We start from the raw sequence: 23,782 nt of genomic DNA on the forward strand, positions 1-23,782 counted from the left end.
AACATGATGAAGCTGTGACACAGGACTATCTGCATGCTAAACAGCATGCAATATGCAAAGCTAAGTGATCCCATAAACAAAAGATCGGATCATTGCTCTGCAGTCCTGTCACATCCAGTTTGAGTGGTGGTGTACAATTAAACAACTAACAGGAGGAGTGGGCTTCAAAAATATTTTCATCCTCAATGATGGGGGAACCCAGCGTGTCGGTGCAAAAGCAAGGTTGCAAGACTTGCATCCATCTTCAACCAGAAGTTGATGAATTTTTGCATTTTCTTTCTGGGGTCCTGACTGTCATTGATGCCAAACCAATTCCATTTGTTTCACACAATATCAAGAAAAGGCTAAAGGCACTGAATACAACAAAGCCAATGGGCCTTGACAACGTCCAGGCTTCAGTCGTGAAGGCTTCTGTTCCAGAACTAGATGCGTCCTTAGCCAAGCTGTTCCAGTACAGCTACAACACTGGAATCTACTCATCAATGTAGAAAATTGCCTGGTTATATCCTGTCTACAAAAAGCAAGACAAATCCAACCCAGCCAATTACTGTCCATAAAACTTTGATAATTCATTTAGTAATGTAGGGTGTCATTGACAGTGCTATCAAATGGCATTATTTAGCAATAAGATGCCCAGTTTGGGTTCCACCAGAGCGACACTGTTGCAGTGACAGTGAAGAAATGGCGATATAGTTCCAGGTGAGGATGGGGTGTGGTTTGGAGGGGAACAAGGTTGGAGATTTAACTAGACACTTAAAAAAAAATAATGGTTGACATTGGATTTCTGAACGGGAAGTCCTATTTGTCAAACCTTTTTGGAGTTTTTTTGAAGATGTTACTTGCAGCATAGATAAAGGAGAACCTTTGGATGTGGTGTAATAGGATTTTCAGAAGGCTTTAGATGAGGTCCCATACAGGAGGTTAGTAAACAAAATGTGAGTACTTAGACTTGAGGCTAATGGATTGAGAATTGGTTAATAGACAGAGAGCAGAGAGTAGGAATAAATGGGTCATTCTCACACTGTTATTAATGGGGCACTGCAAGGATCATTGCTAGAGCTGCAGCTGTTTGTAACCTATATAAATGATTTGGATATGGGGACCAAATATAATGCTTCGAAATTTGTTGATGACACAAAACTAGGTGGGAAGGCTTCAAATGGACTTGGACAGGTGAAGTGAATGGGCAAGAACTTGGTAGATGGAATATAATGTGAGTGAGCGGAAGTTATCCACTTTGGTAGAAAACTACAGAAAGGCAAAATATTTTTTTAAATGGTGAGAGGTTGGGTAGTGTCAATGTCTGAAGGGCCCGAGTTGTCCTTGTTCATGAGTCACTAAAATAGCATGCAGGTGCAACAATCAATAAGGAAGGCAAATGATATGCTAGCCTTCAACGCAAGATTTGAAAAAATGTCTTGCTACAATTGTGCAAGACTTAGGTGAGACTGCACTTGGAGTATTCTGTACAGTTTTGGTCACCTCATCTAAGGAAAGATAGATTTGCCAAAGAGGGAGTGCAATGGAAGTCCACCAGATTAATCCCTGTGATGTTGGAATTGTCACATGAGGAGAGATTGAGGAAATTGAGCATTTATTCTCTGGAGTTACAAAGAATGAGAAGTGAGCTCATTGAAACTTACAAAATCCTTACATTGCATGACAGAGTGGATGTAGGTAGGTTGTTTTCAATGGGGACATTGTTTCAGAATAAGGGTTAGGTCATTTAAGACTGAGATGAGGAGGAATTTCTTTGGTGAATCTTTGGAATTCTCTACCGCAGAGGGGCATGGAAGCTTAATCATGAGCATTTTAATACAGAAATCAATAGATTTTTGGTGACTAATGACATCAAGGGATACGGAGATAGTGCAGTAAAGTGGTGTTGAGTTAAACGATCAGTCATGATCTAATTGAATGGCAAAGCAGACTCGATAGGTTGAATGGCCAACCTTTCTATATCATCGTTCCTTCATTCTCACTGGATCAAAATCCTGGAACTCCCTTCCTCACAGCACTATGGGTGTACCTATACCAGATGGACTGAAACAGTTCACCATAGGTGGCTAACCAGCATCTTCAAGGACAGTTAGGAATGGTCAGTAAAAGCTGGCCTTGCCACTAGTGCTTGCATCCCAGAAATTGTTTAGAAGGGTCTGACATAGAAAAGGTTAATGTAAGTCAGGGTAATCTACCATCTGCACTGTGATATAAAAGAACACATTGGACATATTCGATAACTATATCTGCTCGTTACTTGTTCTAGAATTAAAATGCTGCATGCCTCTAACATCCCACAGGCACAAAAACATAAGAAAAATAACATTGCTTCTTCCCACTCCTGTTGAGAAATTTCAACAATGTTGTTAGGATACAGAGCCACTCACACAATAAAAATTGACTCTTTTTATTGTAGTTACGAGAACAGTTTCGGAGTATGGTCATGCATTCCTATCAGTATATTTGAAGACCTGGTTAGAAATAATCATTCTCCTTTAACCTAGAAACCCTCTGATTTCTTGCTGATGTAGATGTCAGGGTAAACCTGCTGCTAGAAAGTGTCCTTAGAGCTGTCATTTCCATGCCTTTTGACCCATTGTGCCTCAGTACCTTTGTTAAACTGAGATGAGGAATTCTACCTTTCGGATCATGGAATTCTGCCCTTTTAATTATTTTTGCCAATCCGTACCTGGCCTGTTACTCAGCCACTCTCCCTTTAATCCATATTTTGATCTGGCTTTGACTTCCAATTAATCCAAACATGGCCCTGATTGCTCACTTTCTCGGATTGTGAGTTGTAGAGGCATGTCCCCAGTAGCCACTGCTTTCATGTACCGACTGCAAATGCTTCCCTGCGCTGGACCATCTTTCTGATGCTGCCTCTGCTGTGGAAGTTGCTGGGGGAGGATGGACCAAACTGAGGTCCTGTCACTCTCAGCAGCAGTTGGCTGCTCACCAATTTCCACTGCCTCTAACTTGGCTTACTCAGGACCAGTCAAATAATCAAATGGCCGTTGCTATTGCCCACGGAGCCAAATCAAAATCGAAGGTCAATCTAACAAGGCTAGGTATTCGAGGTTTAGCCAACTACATCCAGCGGTGCACCAAAAATAATTCTACCATTTCAACATCAAATAATTCTACCATTTCAACATCACCAGAGACACGAATGACGGAAGGAAAAAAAAGACTCTGTCTTTTCCAGAATACACGATCTGCCTGTACTTCCTGAGGAAACAAGGATTCATTGGTCCCACAATAACCAAAATATAAAAAAACCCGACCCCAGTAGTTTTAATGGGGGACTTTCCTCACCCACAACGAGAACTCCAAAGGCCATTTCAATCATCTCTGTACCAAACCACCTACCCACCTCCCTGTTGTGGCACTACTCATGTGTTTTAAAAAAACATGTGAAGAGTACTAAATTTGTACTCCCCCAGTGTAAATGCAATGATTACAGCATGTAAAAAAACACAAACCACATAAATAACCTCCTACCATCCCATCTCCCCGAGTCAGCCAAGATGCACGCCTAATCATGCAGCTGGATTTCCAAGAACTGAAGGTGAATCTTCACCGGGGAAACTGCTCTTTCCATTAACAGGATTCTCCTCACCGCTTCATCCATTCTTTTAAGGATATTTTGCAGTTCCTCAAAATGAACATTAAAAATCTCTCAGGGAGCCAAGAATGGCATCCACAACTTCACCCATAATGGCGGCTATCAGCTCAATGCCAACAGCATCACCAAAGTGTAAGCCCACTCACCTGCAAAACCACCACTGCTAACTGGGCCCCCTCTCTAGGTGTCTCCGACTGCCTCGATCAAACAAGGATTTTCTTGACTTAACTCATCTCCCCATCACCAGAAACTGGCTAGGATCTAAGCACGATTGGATAATCATGGTTTGTGCATCAGGATAAACAATGGGTTAAAAGATAAGTAGAGCCAGAGCTCAAACACAACCACTCCTGAAGTAACATCACATAATTTCTCACCCTCTCCCCTTTTCTGAGAACTGCACATCCGTTAAGACCAGAACCCATCATTATGGATCGCCTTAGCACAATCCAGCACTGTATAAGGAATCTCCAAATTGCATTTCTGTAACCTTATATACCATAAGACCATAAGATATAGGAGCAGAATTAGGCCATTTGGCCCATCGAGTCTGCTCCGCCATTCAATCATGGCTGATATGATTCTCATGCCCATTCTCCTGCCTTCTCTCCGTAACCCTTGATCCCCTTATTGATCAAGAACTTATCTACCTCTATCTTAAAGACACTCAATGACCTGGCTCCACAGCCTTCTGTGGCAATGAGTTCCACAAATTCACCACCCTCTGGCTGAAGAAATCTTCATCTCAGTTTTAAAGGAGCATCCCTTCTCTGAGGTTGTGCCCTTGAGTTCTAGTGTCTACCAGTAATGGAAACATCCTCTCCAAGTCCACTCTATCTAGGTCTCTCAGTATTCTGTAAGTTTCAATTAGATCCTCCCTCATCCTTCTAAACTCCGAGTATAGACCCAAACTCCTCAAACGCTCCTCATATGACAAACCCTTCGTTCCTGGGATCATTCTTGTGAACCTCCTTTGGACCACCTCAAAGGCCAGCACATCCTTTCTTAGGTATGGGGCCCAAAACTACTCACAATATTCCAAATGGGGCCTGACCAGAGCCTTATATAGCCTCCATAGTACATCCCTGCTCTTGTATTCTAGCCCTCTAGGAATGAATGCTAACATTGAATTTGCCGTCCTAACTGCCAACTGAACCTGCATGTTAACCTTAAGAGAGTTCTGAACCAGGACTCCCAAGTCCCTTTGTGCTTCAGATTTTCGAAGCCTTTCCCCATTTAGAAAATAGTCTATGCCTCTATTCTTCCTACCAAAGTGCATAACCTCACACTTCCCCACATTGTATCCCATCTGCCACTTCTTTGCCCAATGTCCTAGCCTCAGCAAGTCATTCTTCAGCCTCCCCACTCCCTCAGCACTACTTGTCCCTCTACATATATTTGTATCATCCGCAAATTTAGCAATCGTGCCCTCAGTTCTATCTTCCAGATCATTCATGTATATAATGAAAAGTTGTTGTCCCAATAGTGACCCCTGTGGAACACCACTAGCCACCAGTTGCCATCCTGAAAAGGACCCCCTTATCCCCACTCTCTGCCATCTGTCTGTCAGCCAGTCTTCTATCCATGCCAGTACCTTGCCTGTAACACCATTGGCTCTTAGCTTATTTAGCAGTCTCCTGTAGGCACCTTGCCAGAGGCTTTTTGGAAATCCAAAGAAATCCCGTCCACTGGCTCTCCTTGTTAGCTACGACTGTCACCAACTTTTACAGATGCATCATAGAAAGCATTCTTTTGGTTGTATCTCAGCTTGGTATGGCTCCTGCTCCACCCAAGACTGCAAGAAACTACAAAAGGTCGTGAATGTAGTTCAATCCATCACACAAACCAGCCTCCCATCCATTGACTGTCTACACTTCCCGCTGCCTCGGCAAAGCAGCCAGCATAATTGAGGACCCCGCTCACCATGGACATTCTCTCTTCCACCTTCTTCCGTTGGGAAAAAGATACAAAAGTCTGAGGTCACATACCAACCGACTCAAGAACAGCTTCTCCCCATCAGACTTTTGAATGGGCCTACCTTGCATTAAGTTGATTTTTCTCTATATCCTAGCTATGACTGTAACACTACATTCTGCACTCTCTCGTTTCCTTCTCTATGAACGGTATAGCATGCAAGAAACAATGCTTTTCACTGTATACTAATACAGGTGACAATAATAAATCAATTCAAATCAGATCAATCTAACTTCTTCGTTACCTCCTCAAAGAATTCTAACAGATTTGTAAGACATGACCTTCCTTTGACGAAGCCGTGCTGACTCAGTCCTATTTTACCATGCATTTCCAAGTACTCCACAATTTTATCCTTAATAATACACTCCAAGATCTTACCCATAACCGAGGTCAGGCCAACTGGCCTATAATTTCCCATTTTCTGCCTCCCTCCTTAAACAGGAGTAGTACATTAGTCTTTTTCCAGTACCTTGACTCCAGTGATTCCTGAAAGATCACCACCAATGCCTCCACAATCTCCTCAGCTATCTCCTCAGAACCCTGGGGTGTAGTCCATTCGGTTCGGGTGATTTATCCACTTTTAGACCTTTCAGTTTCCGTAGCACCTTCTCCTTAGTGATGACCACTACATTTATCTCTTCCTCCTGACTCTCCTGAAGTTCTGGCATGTTACTGGAGTCTTCCACCATGGAGACTGATCCAGAATACTCATTCAGTTCCTCTGCCATTTCTTTGTCCCCCATTACTACTTCTCCAGCCTCATTTTCTAGCGGTCCAATGTCTATTCTTGCCTCTCTCTTACCTTTTAGATATCTAAAAAAAACACTTGCAATCTTCTTTTATATTACTAGCTAACTTACCCTCATCTTTCATCTTTTCCATCCTGTTTTGTCCTTTGCTTGCTTTTAAAGGCTTCCCAATCCTCTGGCTTCCCTCTAGTCATTACGGTAGGCTCTTTGCTTTTATGCTATCCCTGACTATATAGTCTGTTTAAAGCCCATGATCTATTCTTCTCTAGAATGATGGACCATCTTTCAAAATCTATCAAAGTTTAAGTTTGTTTCATATACATTCAATAGATTATCTTTCTTGTAGATTTCACCTATGAGGTTTATTAGAAGATCCGAACCTTTCCATCACTATCCAGCTGATGGGCATCCAGGTCACAATATGCTTTGCTTCTGACTTTCCTTTTGTTAGGAAGCGAAGGAAGCGACAATGCAAAAGCCACACCTTGTTTTCTCTTTGGTGAGGACTTGACCTGTTTCCATATAACCATTTTATTTTTCCACTGGCCCAAGAGAACATGGGCAGGTAATCATAAAACCTAATAACGTACACTTACTTTTGTGAAGATGGCTGAAAGCAACACCAATTACCATCTTCCGTCTGAAAAAAAAATCTTATCAATCTTCACCTTTAGGCAATCATTAACTGCTAGATGGTGAAATAGAAAACTAAGTTTTAAGTGTATTTATTTGTGTCACAAGTAGGCTTACATTAACACTGCAATGTAGTTACTGTGAGGGAGAATTTTAGCATGACCAGTGCACCTAAGCAGCATGTTTCTTGGACTGTGGGAGGAAACTGGAGCACCCAGAGGAAACCCATGCAGACATGGGGAGAAGGTGCAGACTCCACACAGACATTAACCCAAGCTGGGAATCGAACCCTTGTCCCTGGCACTGTGAGGCAAGATATCAATCTTACTTAATACTAAATTTATTTGCAGAATGTAACATTACAAATGCCTGCCTTCTCTCTAAGTATCAGCCAGTCTACCAGAAGTCTGTCTTTGTGGGCATGTTGTAGTAGGTCTCTCTTTATATATTCTCAAGGTACTTGATCAATATTCTCTGCTTATATATTCCTAACCTGAATAAATTAACATGTATTGACAAGTAGTGTAGCCCCTTGTGTTGGTTTCCTCAACAGTTGCCATACGCAAGTAGCTTTGTCTTTCAGAAATTGGCTAATGTGGTTATTACTGTGCTACTGAGCCACTCTTGGTGATGGGCATGGAAATTTACCCACCCAGAGTACATCCTGTGTACGTTATCTTGGTCAGACTGCTGCACTGAGGCTTACTAGCTCCAATTTCTGAAATTCATTTAAAGCACAGAAACGCAATTGTAGTTTCCTTTTCATGGAGGCAGACTGATGGAAAACAGAACCCGACAGTATGCATTTACTAAATATTTATTCTAATATTTGGGAAAAAGGGTTCTCTGTAGATTTTGTGAAATATTGTAAACTCCAATTCAGAAGCTGTTTATTGAGGTGAATTCTCTCCTTTTCGCATGTAATACTGTGGAATGCGGCTGCATACTTTTGGCAGCTGTTGGCTTCTTGTTAACAACTTTGACAAAATCTTTGCGGAATTTTGGTACAGATAAATGGGCAGTGTGAAAAGTATTTCAGAAATGTGAGGGCAATTTATGAAAAGAGATTACTATAAAACCTGATCTGTTGTATCTATGAAAATTAAATATATTATAAGACCTTGATAGATGTCTTAAAAACCTGTTGCTAGAGGAAGAGTCAGGGAATTGTATGATGTACAAAAAGGACCTTGGAGATAAATATAAAGAATACTATCGACTCTGTTTATTTTTGTTTAATTTGTATTTACTTTTCCTTCTAACTTTTTAGTTATAAAATTCCTGCTGCAATGTCTGTCAGAAGAGATCAGACAGGCTGAAAAATCATTGGTGCACATGGCAGCTACCAACCCCTTATATGGAAGAGTTCATTGCATCATTGGAGCTCTGCAACAACTGTCTCTAAAGTATGTAATCTTACTTATTAAAACCAACTGGGTTGCAACATTCCATGGCCAAATATATAGAAAATACCTACATCTGTCCTTGTCTTTGGGTAAACACATTCCAGAAATGTCAGCATTTACCTTATGTCCCAGATAGGCCTGTAGGTGGTGCTGTGATTGCATTTCCAATTTTGAAACTTTTATCATGCAATGTTGGCACCAAACCCAACGCATTTAACTGTACCCTCTCACTAAAGTCGACATCCATGTTAGCAAATCATTCCATTACAATTTCATCGCCCTTCTCCCCTTTCCTCATTGATCCATTTTTATCTTTAGATAATCAATGTATATCAATAATTGGTTTGGAGGATATAATGTATGTTGCATGGTTTAAAACAACTTCTCAACACCCCAAGAGATTTACTGTTATGTTGAAAAGGATGCAGCAGCTTGGTTTTGTCACACTTCATAATTAAACATGGCACTCTTGCATGCCAGTTCCTTTATCCCTTAAAACTGGGAATTTATGATCATTTATAACAGGATATGCCTTTTCCCAGTAGTTGGTCTTTATGGCCATAGTGCGGTGCTTCTGTTTTATAAAACCTCATAGCCCAATTTGCAACGGGCAGTGCCATGTGAGAGCCACCAGCAATGAATAGAAATGCCTGCCATTCATGGAATGCATGTTTTGATTTATAATTGAATTTGATATATATGTTGCAAAGAGCCTAATGTCATATTTCAATTTACCAATATGTCAAACAACACTTGTATTAAAGAGAGTTGATTGTTCGCTTACATACTTAACCTCATTGGGAGACTGAATCTTTCAAATAAACTTCCATGTTTAATATAATTTAATGATAGCCAGATTGTTTACACAACTTATGTTACTGTTCATATTAACTTTACTTTTAATCTCTTTTTAGGTCAGTATCAAACATAGCAGAGTGGAGGGAAACTGTAGCAAGGCTGATTTTAATGGTCTTCCATCTATCTGCAGTTGTATCTCCTATTTGTCAAAGTTCCTCACCGGAAGGACTAATTCCAATGGATACAGACCGTGGTAAGGCATTGCATCGAAAATATGCAGGATATCAGAGCAGAATATATCAAGAATTATGTCACCAGGGTTGAAGTTTCATTGAGACCAGAACCTCTTTTATTTCCTCATCTTCATTTTAGTTAACTATGTGCCAGATTCTGTAAGCTTTGTAAAGTACCTTCTTCGCCTTTTCCCATCAACACCATTTGAGGCTTCCCAACAAGAGGACTTAAATTGGATTTTATGACTTGAGGAATTGCAAATACTTTTTTCTCATTCTCATTTTGCTTTCTTCCTGCTTTACTTTCTTTGATTCGTGTTTTCTGTTTTAATGTACAGTTCAACCTACATATGAACATACAAATTAGGAGCAGCTGTAGGCCACTCGGCCCCTTGAGCCTGCTCTGCCATTCAATAAAATCATGGCTGATCTGATTGTAACCTCAACTCTACATTGAATTATTCTCTCTCCCTCTTTGACTCGCTCACTCACTCTCATATTCGCTCTCTCTCTCTCGCACACATTTCTCTCTCGCTCGCTCTCAATTTCAATCGCACTCTCACTTGCTCACTCACTCCTGCTCCCGCGCCCTGTCCCTGACTCTATTAGGAAGAATTAATTTTGGTTATTTCCTGAATTCACTGTAGTGTGCGAATATGATACTTTCAACACTGTTGATGAATATAGTGGATACATATAGTATGTAGTAGTTAGTGCAAAATAAAATCAATTAGTTGTGCACACAGGAATAATTTTTCATTTAGCACCCTGGACAAAGCAGTCCACTTTATCAGCTCTATCTACAGGACTGTAGAAAGTTGTTTTTTAATGTAAGATGAGACAGGAGAATCTGGTAAACACCTCCAAGATAATTATCATTCAAAGGATAGTCCATCTTTCTGTAAAGAGGTCAGATCTGGAAGGGTGAAAGCACTAAACAATGGATAATCCCTTTCTGAACTTTCCAGTAGAGGTGAGATGTCTGCAGTCACCTCATGGGGTGTAAATTAATCATGTGAAATCAGCTCAAAGATAGGTTTGAAAGCAAGGGATCAACAAGGGAAGATCTTAAATTATCTGTATACTTTCAGATTAAAGGATAGTTTTGGGAATTGTGGATGGTGGTATTAATCTCTAATTGGGACATCCCTGGGTTACAAATTGTCATTGGGGATAGATGTTTTGTTTTGGATTTATCTGTGTATTTGCCCACAGAAACAGTCATTCAAGTTGGAAGGTGGTGAGAGGGCAATTGTGAATCATCTGTCAGCTAGGCCAAGAAAAATAGACGCTATTAGGAATTGGGGTGTTCCTGATCTATACTCACTCAGCAGGACTGAGTATGGGGCTCATGTTTGGAATGAAAAGTCCAAATTCATGAGGAATTAAACATGATCAGATCTGCCTGATAATGCGAATGGAAGAGATCAACAGTAGAATCTTCACAGAGAGAACAAGTTCTGGAAGTCTAAGTGCTCAACTGGGAAATTGAGGAGAGTCAAAATGATTTGTTAAGAGCTGTGGCACACTTTGGTTGGTCCCAGGAGAAGTTGAAAGAACTCTCAAGATCCTGAAAAGTATAGGGGAACTCTAGGGTGGAATTAAAACAGAACAGGAGGTTAAAAATGTTGGGGTTTTAAGGATGAATGAAATATATAAATGTTAAATTTGTAGTTCTTGCTTTGTTTAATTCTTGTACAGTAAGAGTTTTTGTATAAAATCTGAAACCTTGTGGTGTAGTTCTTTCAGCTAATAACTTAGAGTTTGCGTTTCTTTAAAAAAGGTTAATGATCTCCCTCAAGACCATCATAACAATTGTCCAGCTGTCTAGTGACCACACCTCTGTCTTTTGGCATGAAGGGCAATATATTGCGAAAGAGAAAGGCAAAGGATTGCAACCCAAAAAAAAATTGTAGAGGAGCACAAAGCAAGAAAATAAATTACAAAATATTTTTCACCAATTTCATTCTCCCAATTAGGTGCAAACCATCTTTAAATAGCTTTAAAATCTTTTGGAAACGAAAGAAGAATTAAGGCTTTTCAGATGCATGAATGAGTATTGTGTGATGTTGTTTTGCTATGAGACATTTATGAAGAAAGCTAGTGTGGAAACAGAAATGTTACGCATGTGCTCTTCAAAAGTGATGACTAAAGCACATCATTGAGGCGATACTATGTGAACTTAGCCCATGTGGTAGCTGGCCTGAGCAAGTTTGTTGATAGCAGACAATTGTTTGCCAATGTTTTTTTCCTTTGCTTTGTGCACAGTGTGTGTCTATAACAAAACAAAAAGTCATATTGATTTCTCTTTTAACAGAGATTGCCGAAAATCTACAGAAGATTCTAAATGAAATAAAACCACGGGACACAAATGATTATTTTGCTCAAGCAAAAGTGCTGAAAACCGATGAAGACCGAGAATCGAGCAAAAATACATCTGACGATTGTAAACCCTCTGACAATTTGAACATGACAATGACAGGTAACAACAGCCTAAGATTAATAAAGCAGTTATACATTCAAGGTCAACTTAAAGATTCAAAAATTGTATAATGGACTTCCAAAATGTATTTAAATTTCAGGCAATTTAAAACTTACTTTGATGTAATTACATCAAATACATAGTTTTCTGTTGGCGCTGTTAATGACCAGGTATATGTTGCTGGCAAAGTTTGAGTTAATGGAAAAAAAACATTGGAAAAAAATCAAAAATTGTTTCTGGCATCGCATGTTAAAAAATAGTAGTGAGCAGATTAGAAATAATTCAGCTACTTCGAAAAAGAATTTCTGCACAGATGCGATATATGTAATTGAAACATTTTAGTAGATAATTTATTTTTAACAGTATCTTGCTAATGCCAGAAGGTTTTTTTCTTCCCTCTAATCCCCACCCCAATCTCTTCTGAAACTTTTTGCTACACTGAGAAAGTTTCCCCTGGGCTGCTGCAAACCTCTAGTGCATGTATGTGAGATTAGCTAGAGAGTTTGTTAGCTTATTGACCTTAAAGCAATCACATTTGATTCTGATCCTCTCTTTATTGCTGATTCAATTGACTGAACTTGCACTGAGTTTATAAGCTAACAAACGTGGCAAGTTTACTGATGGTGAAATTTGAATTCAATAAAAATCTGGAATTAAAATTCTAATGATCATCATGAAACCATTGTAAAAACCTATCTGATTCGCTAATGTCCTTTTAGAGAAGGAAATCTGCCAGCCTTACCTGGTCTGGCCTACATGTGATTCCAGAACCATAGGAATGTGGTTGACTCTTAACTGCCCTTTGAAATGGCCTAGCAACTCAGTTCAAAAGCAATTAAGGATGGACAATAAATGCTGGTCCAGCGAGCAACGCACACAAATAAAATCACATCAACTGCCCTACCATCATCTATGCTCTCTTACCTCATCCAGAAACTCATGCAAGTTGGCTGAACACGTTAGACACAGATGGCTTAACTTACTGGCTTTTCTTAATGAACATTTGCCAAGTGACTATAAACTTTGACCTGAATTACTGTTTCTAAAAGCTCCCCCACCACTGAGGTGAAATTGTTTGGCCTGTAGTTTCTGGGTTTATTCTTACACCTTTTTTGAATAACATTTGTGATTTTCCAGTCTTCTTGCACCATTCCTGAATCCCATTGGATTGGAAAGCTATGACTGGTGTCTCCACAATTTCCCTCTTGCTACTATTTATGTACCTATAAAGAAGACTAGTAATTCAGAGGTAAAAACACAAAATGCTGGAAATACTCAACAGGGCTGACAGTGGGGGGAATTTTACCATTTTGAGTCTAAGTGCCGGATCTGGGCGTCAAATAGATCCGTGCCTGGAATCCTCTTTGCAGTGCGCCCATATGCATTTTGCTGGCTCCAGCCCGATCCGCGCTGTGTGCGGGGCTTAGCGCTAGCGGACCGATCGGAGCACTGAACTGTGCATGCGCAGTTCGAAAAAAATCTGACAGTGCGCCCGGACGTGAAAAAAAAAACTAGAGAGCGGCTCTCTGACGTTCATCCTCTGATCGGGGGGCTTGGGGGGGGGTGGGAGGGGAGGGGGTGTGGCCGATCATCCCCTGGGGGGGGGGGGGGGTTCCGCTGCCTATCTGCGGCCGATCCCTCCTGGCACCATCACTGGTACACTACCAGCCACAGCCATCTCTCCAGCTCTCTCGCACCTGCAGGGAAGAGTAATCTGTGGCTGGTAGTGTACCAGTGATGGTGCCAGGAGGGATCGGCCGCAGACAGGCAGCAGAACCCCCTCCGACCAGAGGATGAGACGTCACACCCCCTCTCCACCCCGCCCCCCAGTGGGTGATCGGTCACCCCCCCCTCCCCACCCCCCCCAGGGGGATGATACGTCACACCCCCCAGCGTGGACGCGGATTGGGCCAGAAGACGGTAAAGTAGGATTTGGCGGTAGAGTTGGGCACGCGGTTCATTAAGTTGATTCAAATGCATGCAAATGCATTTAAATTGTCGGGCTGCCCGATTCGGGCGTGGAATCGGGTGTCGGTAAAGCCGCGATCTGCTCTGATTTGGGTGCAGATCGCGTTAAAGGCCCGACGAACAACTTTACCGCAGGCGTGAAGTTTTGGTAAAATCAGGCCCAGTGTCTGTGACCTTTCATCGGAAAACATATTTCATCAGCAATCCAGAGGCCTGAACTACTGATCCAAAGAAATGAGTTCAAATCTCATATGGCAGCTGAGGTATTTAAATTCAGTTAATTAAATACATCTGTATTAAAAAGCTAGAATCAGTAATTGTGACCATGAAATTACTGGATTGTCGTGAAAACACATGCTTCACCAATATCCAGTAGGGAGGGTACCCTGCCATCCTTCTCATCTTGACCTATATTTGATCACAGACCCATAACAAAGTGGTTGACTTTTAACTGCCTTTTGAAAGGGCCCAGCAAACCATGCCAAACCACAATAAAAATTCTAAGAAGAATTAAGTGAATAAAATACCTGGCATCAATCCAGGCACCGGACACAACAAAGACATAGCCAGCCCAGTCAACCCTACAAAGTCTACTTCATAAGCATCTGGGGAACTATAGTCTAGTTTTGCTAAGATGTTTCACAGACCTTTCAAGCAACTGTTTATCATCGTCACACTGACAGAATTCTACCATTTAGCCAATATCCCAGGCATCGCAAATACCCATCGCAAATCCTGGGTATGCCCTATTCCGTTGGTGGCAGCATATTAGTATATAATCCGAAGGGAGTGACCCTGGGAATCCTCAACGTTGACTCTGGAATCCACATAGAGCCATGGCATTATGTCAAACATAAACAAGGAAACCTCCTGCTGATTGCTGCCTACAATCCGCCACCAGCCAATGAATCAGTACTTCTCCTTATTGAACACTATTTGGAAGCAGCATTAAGGATATTAATAGTTCAGAATATACTTTGGGTTGTGACTTCATTATTTGACATCAAGAGTGGCTTGGTTGCACCGATACTGAGCTGGCGAAGGACATAATTGTCAGACTGGGCCTGAGGAAACATGGTGGTTAGCACTATTGCCTCTCAGTGCCGGGGACCTGGGTTCAATACTCGGCTTGGGTCACTGTCCGTGTGGAGTCTGCACGTTCTTCTCATGTCTGCGTGGGTTTCCTCTGGGTGCTCCGGTTTCCTCCCACAGTCCAAAGATGTCCTGGCTAGGTGGATTGGCAATGCTAAATTGCCCCTTAGTGTCAGGGAGACTAACCAGGATAAATGCATGGGGTTATGGGCATAGGGCCTGAGTGGGATTGTGGTCGGTGCAGACTCGATGGGCTGAATGGCCTCTTTCTGCACTGTAGGGTTCTATGAGGCAGGTGGTGGAAAAACCTATTTGAGTTCATTCTCATCAAACTACAAACTGACTGTCACAGATGGCACTATTGGTTGGAGTGACTACCACACAGTCCTTGTGGAGACAAAGTCCCGTTTCCACACTGAGGACATCTCCCATTGTGTTGTGTGACACTACCACTATGCTAAGTGGAATAGATTCAGAACACAGGAGTGGGAGTAGGCCCTTGCGTCGGCTCTGCCATTTAACTGAATCATGGCTGATCTTTTACCTCAATGCCATCTTTGTGCACTTTCCCTGTATCCCTTGATGTGATTGGTATATAGAAATTTATCAACCTCTGCTTTGAACATAACGACTAAACCTCCACAGCTCTCTGGGGTAGAGAATTCCAAAGATTCACCACTCTGACTGAAGAAATTCTTCCTCCTCTGTGTCCCCTGGTTCTCGACCTCCCAACTGGGGGAAATGGAAGAGATCTAACAGCTCAATAATGGGCCACCAATTCAATGAGGAGTGTAGGAAAGTGTGCCAAAAGGAGCACCAGGTGTACCTAAAAACAAAATACCTATCTGGTGAAGCAACAACATAGAATGTGGATTAAACAGAAGCTGTGGCATGCTGTCGACAGAGCCAAACAATCCTACAATCAATGGATCAAATTAAAGGCCTACAGTCTTGCCATATCTAGTTGTAAATGGTGGTAGAATATAAAACCAATAGGAGGAGGAGGAGGCTCCATAAACATTCTCATAATCAATGATGGCAGAGGCCAGCATGAGTGGAGAAGATCAGGCGGAAGCAATTATCCTCCGTCAGAAGTGTCAAGTGGGGGATCCATCTTGGTATGCTCCCGAGCTCCCCACCACAACAGATGCTACTCTTCAGCCAATTCCATTCACTCCACGTGATATCAAGAAACCACTAAGCACATTGGCTGCAACAAAGGTTATAGGCCTTGACTACATCCTGCCTGTGGCACTGAAGTCTTGTGTTCTTGAACCAGCTGCATATTTAGCCAAGCTGTTTAAGTACAGCTTGGTATCTACATGACAATGTGGAAAATTGCCCAAGGATGTCCTGTCCATAAATCCAATCTGGTCAGTTACTGCCCCATGAACCTACTTTCGGTCATAAGCAAAGTGATTGAAGAGATTGTTGACAGTCCTATCAAGCAACTCTTGACATTGAGGCATCTTTGATCAAGGAGGCCTGGAAAAATTGAAGTAATTGGATATCAGGAATGGGTGGTGGGGGGGAAACTCCACTGATTGTAATTAGATCTAGCACAATGGCAGGAAAAACTAGAACCAGAGGGCACAACCTCAGGCTAAAGGGACGATCCTTTAAAATAGAGATGAGGAGAAATTTCTTCAGCCAGAGAGTGGTGAATCTGTGGAACTTTTTGCCACAGAAATAGATAGGTTCTTAATTAATAAGGGGATCAGGGGTTATGGGGAAAAGGCAGGAGAATGGGGATTAGAAAAGTATCAGCCATGATTGAATGGTGAGCAGACTCTGTGGGCCGAGTGGCCTAATTCTGCTCCTATGTCTTCTGATCTTATGGTAGATGATTGTAATAGCTGGAGATCAATTATCTCTGCTCCAGGACATGACGTGGAGATGCCGGCGTTGGACTGGGGTAAACCCAGTAAGAAGTTTAACAACACCAGGTTAAAGTCCAACAGGTTTATTTGTTAGCAAATGCCAGGACATGACTGCAGAGGTTCCTCAGGATACTCAAGGCACAACCATCCTCAGCTGTTTCTCCAGTGATCTTCCCTTTTTAAGATCAGAAGTGTGTTTACTGTTGATTGCACAGTATTCAGTTCCATTTGTAATTCATCAGATAATGCAGCAAACCTAGCCTGCATGTAGCAAGATCTGAATAGGCTTTGGCTGCTAAGGAACAGTTGGACAGTGTGCATGAAATGCAAAGGGCCAAAAGAGGCAATCTGGGCATCAGAGAGCCTACAGGGAGCAGAGCTTTGTGCTGCTGACAGCTTTGTGCTCCCTGATCTGGCTTTGGAAGGTGATCAGACTTGTGATCGACAACATGTTGATGACTGAGGTACTATATAACAATTGTGTCACATCTGTGGAGCTGCAGTCTACAAGATAGCTTTTCACCCTTCAGTTTGAGTTTTTGAGAGGATCAGTGGGATTTTAAAAAGGTATCAGTCCTTATATATTCGCAATTCCCTTCCAATGAGAAGAAAATTCCAGGTGAATGGGATGGTCTTGCAGAGCCTTCTGATTAGTTTTGCGAACGCCTATTTTGTTTCTGGGTGATGCTCCATCTAGTGGCACATATGAGAATTAATGTGAGCTCTGGATCTTCAATTAATGATGTGGAGATGCCGGCGTTGGACTGGGGTAAGCACAGTAAGAAGTCTCACAACACCAGGTTAAAGTCCAACAGGTTTATTTGGTAGCAAATACCATAAGCTTTCGGAGCACAGCTCCTTCGTCAGATGGAGTGGATATCTTCTCAAACAGTGCAAACAGACACAGAAATCAAATTACAGAATACTGATTAGAATGCAAATCTCTACAGCCAGCCAGGTCTTAGATGTACAGACAATGTGGGTGGAGGGAGCATTCAACACAGGTTAAAGAGATGTGTATTGTCTCCAGACAGAACAGCTAATGAAATTCTGCAAGTCCAGGAGGCAAGCTGTGGGGGTTACTGATAATGTGACATAAATCCAACATCCCGGTTTAGGCCGTCCTCATGTGTGCGGAACTTGGCTATCAGTTTCTGCTCAGCGACTCTGCGCTGTCGTGTGTCGTGAAGGCCGCCTTGGAGAACGCTTACCTGAAGATCCAAGGCTGAATGCCCGTGACTGCTGAAGTGCTCCCCCACAGGAAGAGAACAGTCTTGCCTGGTGATTGTCGAGCGGTGTTCATTCATCCGTTGTCGTAGCGTCTGCATGGTTTCCCCAATGTACCATGCGGATTTCTGTGTCTGTTTGCACTGTTTGAGAACAGATATCCACTCCATCTGACGAAGGAGCTGTGCTCCGAAAACTTATGGTATTTGCTACCAAATAAACCTGTTGGACTTTAACCTGGTGTTGTGAGACTTCTTACTGTCTTCAATTAATACCATAGATTCCAGCTCACATCCATTTGTGCCCAGGTTACTGCTCCAGATATATGCTACTTTATGTGAAAAGCACCTTTTACTTTGGAATAATGAAAAGATCATTACAATCTTTTGTTCATTTTTCAGGAACACATTTAGAAATTAAATTCATATTTATATTATATATATCAGGAAACCACTTGATGGTGCTGTAACACAATTAAGCAGCTGGTATTCTTTATGGTCCTTCATAATGTAAAAACAGAATTTGTAAATAATTTTCTCGTATATTCATTACACATCTGTAGAACAAGCTAATTAAGTTGTCTATATTCCATTGTAATAAACCTACAATGCAACAATCTCTTCTTGCTCTTTTTTGGAGGATGTTTTAGGAAATGAATCATTTGGATAATTTCAGCAACATTGCCTAATTTCTGAATTAAGGGGACAAATCGTTGGTTTTTAAAGATGCATATTTTGAATGGCATTCTTTTTGATTGCGAACTTAGGAGACAAAATAGATAACCAAGACATAAATGTGTCACATTTGAACAGGTTTCTGAAGTGGTCAGATGATGATGATGAACCTGTTTGTGGAGAAAGCATTTGATGTTAGCTTTTAGAAACATAGAAAAACTACAGCACAAACAGGCCCTTCGGCCCACAAGTTGTGCCGAACACATCCCTACCTTCTAGACCTACCTATAACCCTCCATCCTATTACGCTCCATGTACTCATCCAGGAGTCTCTTAAAAGACCCTATTGAGTTCGCCTCCACCACCACTGACGGCAGCTGATTCCACTCGCCCACCACCCTCTGTGTGAAAAACTTACCCCTAACATCTCCCCTGTACCTACCCCCCAGCACCCTAAACCTGTGTCCTCTCATAGCAGACATTTCCACCCTGGGAAAAAGCCTCTGAGAGTCCACCCGATCTATGCCTCTCAACATCTTATACACCTCTATTAGGTCTCCTCTCATCCTTCGTCTTTCCAAGGAGAAAAGACCGAGCTCCCTCAGCCTATCCTCATAAGGCATGCCACTCAATCCAGGCAACATCCTTGTAAATCTCCTCTGCACCCTTTCAATCTTTTCCACATCCTTCCTATAGTGAGGCGACCAGAACTGAGCACAGTACTCCAAGTGGGGTCTGACGAGGGTCTTATATAGCTGCATCATTATCCCCGGACTCCTAAACTCAATCCCTCGATTGATAAAGGCCAGCACACCATACGCCTTCTTAACCACCTCCTCCACCTGCGGGGCCGATTTCAGAGTCCTATGGACCTGGACCCCAAGGTCCTTCTGATCCTCTACAGTACTAAGAGTCTTTCCCTTTATATTGTACTCCTTCATAGAACATAGAACAGTACAGCACAGAACAGGCCCTTTGGCCCACGCTGTTGTGCCGAGCTTTGTCTGAAACCCAGATCAGGCTATTTCCTCCCTATCATCCCGAAGTACTCCATGTGCCTATCCAATAGCTTCTTAAATGTTCCTAAAGTTTCTGACTCCACTATCCCTGCAGGCAGTCCATTCCATACCCCAACCACTCTCTGAGTAAAAAACCTACCTCGGACATCCTTCCTATATCTCCCACCATTGACCCTATAGTTATGCCCCCTAGTTACCGCTCCATTCACCCGAGGAAATAGTCTTTGACCGTTCACTCTATCTATCCCCCTCATCATCTTATAAACCTCTATCAAGTCTCCTCTCAACCTCCTCCGCTCCAAAGAGAAAAGCCCAAGTTCCCTCAACCTTTCCTCATAAGACCTACCCTCCAAACCAGGCAGCATCCTGGTAAATCTCCTTTGCACTCTTTCCAGTGTCTCCACATCCTTCTTGCAGTGAGGTGACCAGAACTGCACACAGTATTCCAAATGTGGTCTCACCAAGATCCTGTACAGTTGTACTGTACTGTACAGTACAGTTTTCGCTGTACAGTGCTACCAGATGTGTTGTCTGTGGCAGTGCAGTGTTTCTGTGTGTTGGATGTCTCCATGTTTTTCATCTATAGTTGCCTGCTAGGACTTTGGGCTTACAGGACTCTACATGTTGGTTTCCTGAACTTGAGCATCCTGTTGGATAATGCGCAAAGGGGAGAAATTAAAAAAAAAATTGCGACTGAGTTACTTTTTACCTTGTGTGGTTGAATCGAGCAATGTTGGTAGAGCCCTGTTTGCTTTCTGAGTTGTGAGTATGCATGATGTAAAGCACCCAAACAATAATAACGACAAAATATATTGAGGATGGGGATCAATAATTGGAAAATACAAATGTTGCTCAATGTTACTGTTTCAAAAAAGAGAAAAAGTGCTGTTTAAAATGGGTGGGGATATCAATCTTCTGTTGTTGTATTGACGATTTAAGTAATGTTTGATTTTATGCTTCTCTTTTTGTTTACCGTATGCAGATCAGACCGGCCAAGCTTGCCAGGTTACTGCCCAGATGGTTCTCGTATGTTGCTGGAGAAGTATGAAGGAAATCTCCTTGCTTTTAGGCTTACTGTGTCAAAATCTGCCTCTTCAGTCAACACCTGACTCAGAGGATGGGCTACTTATGTTCAACCAGGTATCATACAAATCCTTTTTTAAATAAGATATGGTTGCATGTAATATTTGCAAACAGAAATCATTAAAGGTTACAGGACAAGTTGAGAGAGTTCAGAAGTTGAATTTCTTTATAAATAGGAGCATAAGGATATAAAAACAAAGTTATGCTAAACATTTAAAAATTACTTGGTCGTTTCAGATGGAGTACTTTAGCCAATTCAGGACACCACTCTTTTAGGAAGGGTATTAAGGCTTTGAGAGACGGTGCAAAAGAAATTTCCTGGACTGGTACCAGGGATGAGGAAGTTTGGTTATGAGGAGAGACAAGAGAGGATACATTGCTTATGTATGGCTATTATGTAAAACAAATTTATTTTCATTAGGCTTATTTTATTGTATTGTTAATTAAGAAAATAATTGCTTTCATCCACACAAGCCAAATCCTAGGCATATAAATATATTCATGGAAGCAGGATGCGAGGGCCTCAATTACAGTGCACCTTTCCAATAATGATGAAGAATTTTGGGTCCTAATGCTTAATTTGCAAAAAGCTAGCATGCAAATTCAGCAGGTAATTGGGAAGGCAAATGGAATGTTGGCCTTTATTTCAAAGGGAATGAAGTATAAAAATAGGGAAGTCTTGCTAAAACGATACATGGCACTAGTTAGACCACAACTGGAATACTGTGAACAGTTTTGGTCCCCTTATCTAAGGAAATATGTACTGGCAGGCAGTCCAGAGAAGGTACACTCGGTTGATCCCGGGTATGGAGAGATTTTCTCACGAGGAGAGGCTAAGTAGTTTGGCCTGTACTCATTGGAGTTTAAAAGAATGAGAAGTGACCTTATTGAGACATATCGGATTCTCAGGGGGCTTGAGAGGATGTTTCCTCTTGTGGGAGAGTCTAGAACTAGGACATAATCTCAGAACAAGGGGTCACCCATTTAAAACCATTTAAGATAAAAGGAGGAATTCCTTCCCCGAGGGTAGTGAATCTATGGAAATATTTACTGCAGAGAGCTGTGGAGGCTGGGTTGTTAAATGTGTTCAAGGCTGACATGGACAGATTTTTAATTGGTAAGGGAATCAAGAGTTATGGGGATAAGGTGGGAAAGTGGAGCTGAGGATTATATAAGATCAGTCATGATCTCATTGAATAGTGGAGCAGTCTCTATGGACTGAATGTCCTACTTCTGCTCTTATGTCTTATGGCATGTGGTATTAATGCTCTTTACAATGTAGTGTGTTTGACCACAGTTTGCATGTTAATTTACATGTACCTATAATAACCCTGAATGTTAAAGTGTAAAGGTACAGATTGTAACTTGTTTTATCTTTTTGACCTTGTATAGTTTGGCTTGTGGTTTTATTCTCTTAGCAATGTCTTGAATCTCAAGTTTTGTCCACTTTAAACATCATTGGTCCCTAACTGGATCTTACCAGAAATGTGAGGTTCTGGTCTAGGATCATAACACTTTACAGTATTTAAAATTAGGTTGTCTGTTTACTATTATAAACATGGGACGAAGATTTTTTAATTTTTTTCTTGGAATATGGGCATTGCTGGCTAAACCAGCATTTATTGCACATCTCTAATTGCCTTTGAGAAGGTGATGGGGAGCCGCCATCTTGAATTGCTGTTGTCCATATGGCATAGGTACACGCACACGACTGTTTGGAAGGGAGTTCCAGGATTTTGACCCAATGACAGTGAAGGAATGGCGACATAGTTCCAAGTCAAGATGATGTGTGACTTGGAGGGGAACTTGTATGTGCTGATGTTCCCATACACTTGCTGCACTTGTACTTCAAGGTGCCAGAGGTTACTAGTTGGGAGGTGCTGTCAAAGGAGCCTTGGTGAGTTTCTGCAGTGCATCTTGTAGATGGTACACACTATTGTCACTGAGTGTCAGTACTGGAAGAAGTGAATTTTGAAGATGGTAGCTGGAGTGTCCGTCCAGCAGCCTGCTTTGTCCTGGATGATATTGAGTTTCTTGAGTGTTGTTGGAGTTGCATTCATTCAGATAAGTGGAAAGTATGTCATCACACTCCTGACTCTTGCCTTGTAGAGTGGGTAGGCTTTGAGGAATCAGGGGATGAATGACTCTCCACAAAATTCCCAGCCTCTGACTTGCTCTTGTAGTCACAGTATTTGTATATTTTTTATTCATTTATGGAATTTGGGCAATGGTGATTAGGCTAGTGTTTATTGTCCATCCCTAATTCTCCTTGTGAAGATGGTGGTGCTGTCTTCTTGCCTTGTCAGAAAGAACAAAAAGTGAAATCAAATGACAAAGATATTATGGATCGGAAGGCAAAAGGAGTGGTAATGGATGTAATAAACAAAGCATTGGTCCAATGTAAATGTAAATGGCAGAAAAGGACAGCCAATTCTGCAGCCATTACCACTCATGGTCTTTTGTTCCATTACTTCTCTGTCATTTAATCTTTCCTGTCCTCTAATCTATCCCTGCCCTTCCCTTTTGTACTACCTGACCTTGCCCCTTTTTCAACAGCATAAAACCCATAACATTTCTACCTCTCAGTTCTGAAAGAGAGTATTACTGGACTCAAAACATAAACTCTGTTTCTCTGTCCGTAGATGCTGCCTGACCTGCTGAATTTTTCCAACACTTTGTTATTTCAGATTTCCAGTATCTGCAGTATTTTGCTTTTAATTAAGACAATATTATGGCAAAATGACAAAAAGCTTGGTCATTGAGATAAGTTTTAAGGATGAAATCATAGTGGAGAGGTTGAATGAGGGAATTCCAAAGTTTAAAGCCTGAGATGGGGCTGTGGGTTACCTAATGAGGAAAGGTTCAACAGATTGGGCCTGAAGCTGTTGGTGTTCAGAAGGATGAGAGGTGACCTTATTGAAACATAAAGGATAGAATAG

At 41.7% G+C, this 23,782-nt stretch overlaps 1 protein-coding gene across 2 annotated transcripts in view; it reads left to right on the forward strand.

Annotated features, from left to right (window-relative positions):
• thada (THADA armadillo repeat containing) overlaps positions 1-23,782 on the forward strand; it is a 330,756-nt gene that overhangs the window by 38,363 nt on the left and 268,611 nt on the right. For both annotated transcript variants that reach the window (XR_013499627.1, XM_078229694.1), the window contains exons 17-20: positions 8,252-8,387; positions 9,302-9,438; positions 11,736-11,900; positions 20,743-20,900. Coding sequence is in view for 1 of the 2 variants with exons in the window: in XM_078229694.1 (XP_078085820.1) it covers positions 8,252-8,387; positions 9,302-9,438; positions 11,736-11,900; positions 20,743-20,900 (596 nt within the window). In the remaining variant the exon portion in view is untranslated. The remainder of the gene's footprint in view (positions 1-8,251; positions 8,388-9,301; positions 9,439-11,735; positions 11,901-20,742; positions 20,901-23,782) is intronic.

Source organism: Mustelus asterias, chromosome 15, assembly GCF_964213995.1.
Source record: "Mustelus asterias chromosome 15, sMusAst1.hap1.1, whole genome shotgun sequence".
NCBI classification, from domain to species: Eukaryota; Metazoa; Chordata; class Chondrichthyes; order Carcharhiniformes; family Triakidae; genus Mustelus; species Mustelus asterias.